This window comes from Amphimedon queenslandica, unplaced genomic scaffold (genome assembly GCF_000090795.2).
Source record: "Amphimedon queenslandica unplaced genomic scaffold, v1.1 AMPQUscaffold_11792, whole genome shotgun sequence".
Taxonomy (NCBI): Eukaryota; Metazoa; Porifera; class Demospongiae; order Haplosclerida; family Niphatidae; genus Amphimedon; species Amphimedon queenslandica.
In genome coordinates, this window is record NW_003547968.1 from 7,511 (window position 1) to 9,881 (window position 2,371).

General features: G+C 38.2%; 1 protein-coding gene and 1 long non-coding RNA gene across 3 annotated transcripts; one reads left to right on the forward strand and one right to left on the reverse strand.

Moving 5' to 3' along the window:
• Positions 1-446, forward strand: LOC109588887 (uncharacterized). The gene is made up of 3 exons (XR_002188416.1): positions 1-40; positions 234-289; positions 347-446. It is a non-coding gene; the product is annotated as an uncharacterized LOC109588887 (long non-coding RNA).
• A 3-nt stretch (positions 447-449) lies between these two features.
• Positions 450-2,155, reverse strand: LOC105315097 (uncharacterized). 2 transcript variants are annotated; one of them, XM_020004993.1, is made up of 5 exons: positions 2,008-2,155; positions 1,415-1,854; positions 1,028-1,182; positions 681-863; positions 450-604 (listed from the first exon to the last, which is right to left on the reverse strand). In XM_020004993.1, exons 2-5 carry the CDS (start codon positions 1,839-1,841, stop codon positions 587-589), a joined length of 783 nt encoding a protein of 260 aa, XP_019860552.1. In that variant the 5' UTR covers positions 1,842-1,854; positions 2,008-2,155; the 3' UTR covers positions 450-586. The 2 variants fall into 2 exon arrangements, with proteins under 2 accessions (XP_019860552.1, XP_011407910.1); XM_011409608.2 differs by lacking the exon at positions 2,008-2,155 and having other exon boundaries at positions 1,415-1,929.
• Between the last annotated feature and the right edge of the window lie 216 nt (positions 2,156-2,371).

Here is a 2,371-nt window from a genome sequence, read left to right on the forward strand (position 1 = left end):
AAACAAGCCGTATGCACTGTGTGGATTTTTAAGAGGAATGGTGAGTTACGTAATTAGTGGGTGTGTCTTTGGGGTTAAATATTGCATAGCATCAAATTTTGCCTGGTTTTGGTCAACAAAAATTATTTCCCCATTTTATAGTATGAAGACCATAGCAGAATGTTAAAAATTACAAAATGTAGACAAAAAGGATTTTAACGCCTAGCAATAATTTGAATTTTTTTTTGAATTAGGGTGAAAGTGACGATGCTTTGAATCGCTTGTGTCTCAAAGATGGAATATGTAAAGGGTACGAAAGCAATCAAATGTAGTTGTTTTTTAATTCTTTTCTTTTCTTGAATGATAGGCTAGATTAAGCGGACAGATGTTTATATCTATGAAGTGTTTATTCATCTGTGACTCGTTTTCATTTCAAAATAAATTGTTGCAATTTATTATAATTGTAATCCTTTAAGTGAAGAAAAGGGGAGGGGCCTAATTTGCTAGACTCCGCCCTCAACCAATGATTAAAAATGGACGTGAGAATATGCATGGCGTGCAACTTTAGAAAAGTTTGTTGAACATAATAATAATGCAGTCCTTGGGGTCAGTCTTCTTTATCAACCTACAATGAAAAATTGCAAAATGACACGTCACTATAATAGTGACAAGAATTGCCAAAATTTATAAAAAGTACATACTTGATTGTACTGGCTAAGAAGAGAGCCTGATGTTGCATTGGGTGGTGTATTTTTGAGAGAGCGAGTCACAGAGTGAGGGAGGAGTAATTTCCGGCCTCGTTTTCCTTTAGGTGTCCCATGACTATTGACCCGAGACTGGACGAGCTTGTCCTTTTTACGACGATTCTTAAACCATTCTTGTACCTAAAGGATAAGAGTTATTGCACTAGAAGAATGCAAAACACTGAAGGCTTTAGATCTCACTATGTCCTGATGTACATTTACACAAATTTGCAAAACAAAACCCACCAATTATCGAAAATTTAGAGAATTTTACCCTCCAAACTACACTTAAACCATTGTCTCACTTTATCCAGTTCCAGCCCAGTCAGTTGTGCTATTCTCTCTTTCTCCGGCTGTCCTTCTTTACGAAAGTTCTTTGACATTATTCTGCTCACATAAGCTACTTCTAAGGCTTCTTTTATCTCCGGAGATAGCGGAACCCTACAGTGTCTCACACCACCTGTCACAGAGAAAAAGTGGTTTTACAATTATATGATGCATTAGGCACTCGGAGTATACTCTCAATTTTGGATTAAAAGTGTGAGTAATCTGACCTTTTGAAGCATGCTTGAGTTCACTCAAGCATCAATTAAAAATATTAACATGTACATGTATATCAGTGTAATAATCATTGTTAACTTGCTAGAGTCGTGCATTTTCGTATAATTTCTAATTCTATGATTGTGTGGTACCTAAGTGATAATGCCATGGCTGCTTGTCTTTAAGCTTCCCATGATTGCCCCTCCCTCCAGTCTGTTTCTTTGAACTTTGACCTTTCCCTTTTATCTGCCCTTCAACCCTCCCTCCTCCAGACGCTTGATCAGAGATTTCTTGCATGCAACCAACTACCTCGATATTAGTGGCGGGCGTTAATTGGAACTGGAGTTGTAGGTTCGCTCCTGCCCCTCCATCTCCTGGTACAATTGCTGTTGCCACAGAGTTTAATATCTCTACGAGTGCCGATGCACTTATGGTCGTCACGGGCGGAGACGTCTGAACCTCTGTGGATACCGCGGTGAGTGAGATGGGCGGGGCTTCACTTGATGTTACCATGACAACAGGTTCTTCAGGAGAGGTGACTTGTATCCCATGGTCTGCTTGAGTTTCTGTGGCTTCCATGGCAACTCTTTACCTAGGAAAAAATTGTTTAAAAGATAATGATGCTTATACAAGTGGAGATTGGTGATGGCCGCCATTTTAAAATGGCGACCTAAAATTAACCCTTTCATAGTTGGGTAATATTAACCCCTTGGTGATTTGGTAAAGTATATCGTCAATCTCTTACTTTGAATGGAGCAATTTCTTTCTCGTTTTTCTCTTTCTGAATGAAATAGCTATTGCAGACTCTGAAGACTTTTTAAAAGCCAAAATCAACAGTGAAAATGCCTCTTTTTGTCTTTAGTGGGCGTATACTATTCCGTTTACGTCAGTAAATTATTTAACCTAACATTGCTGTCTCTCCGCATATTTTCGTTCACTATTGGTACTTTTGAGTCACGTGTTGCATAAATCTAAATGAGACTTCAAGGAGATGGGGAAAAACAAAGGAAAGAAAGGTATTTTAAAGGAAAATTGTGACAAAAGATCATTTAATCTTTCTGACTCTCCACCTCTCTCTCTTTTTGTGTTTTTTCAATAGCTCCTCAAGT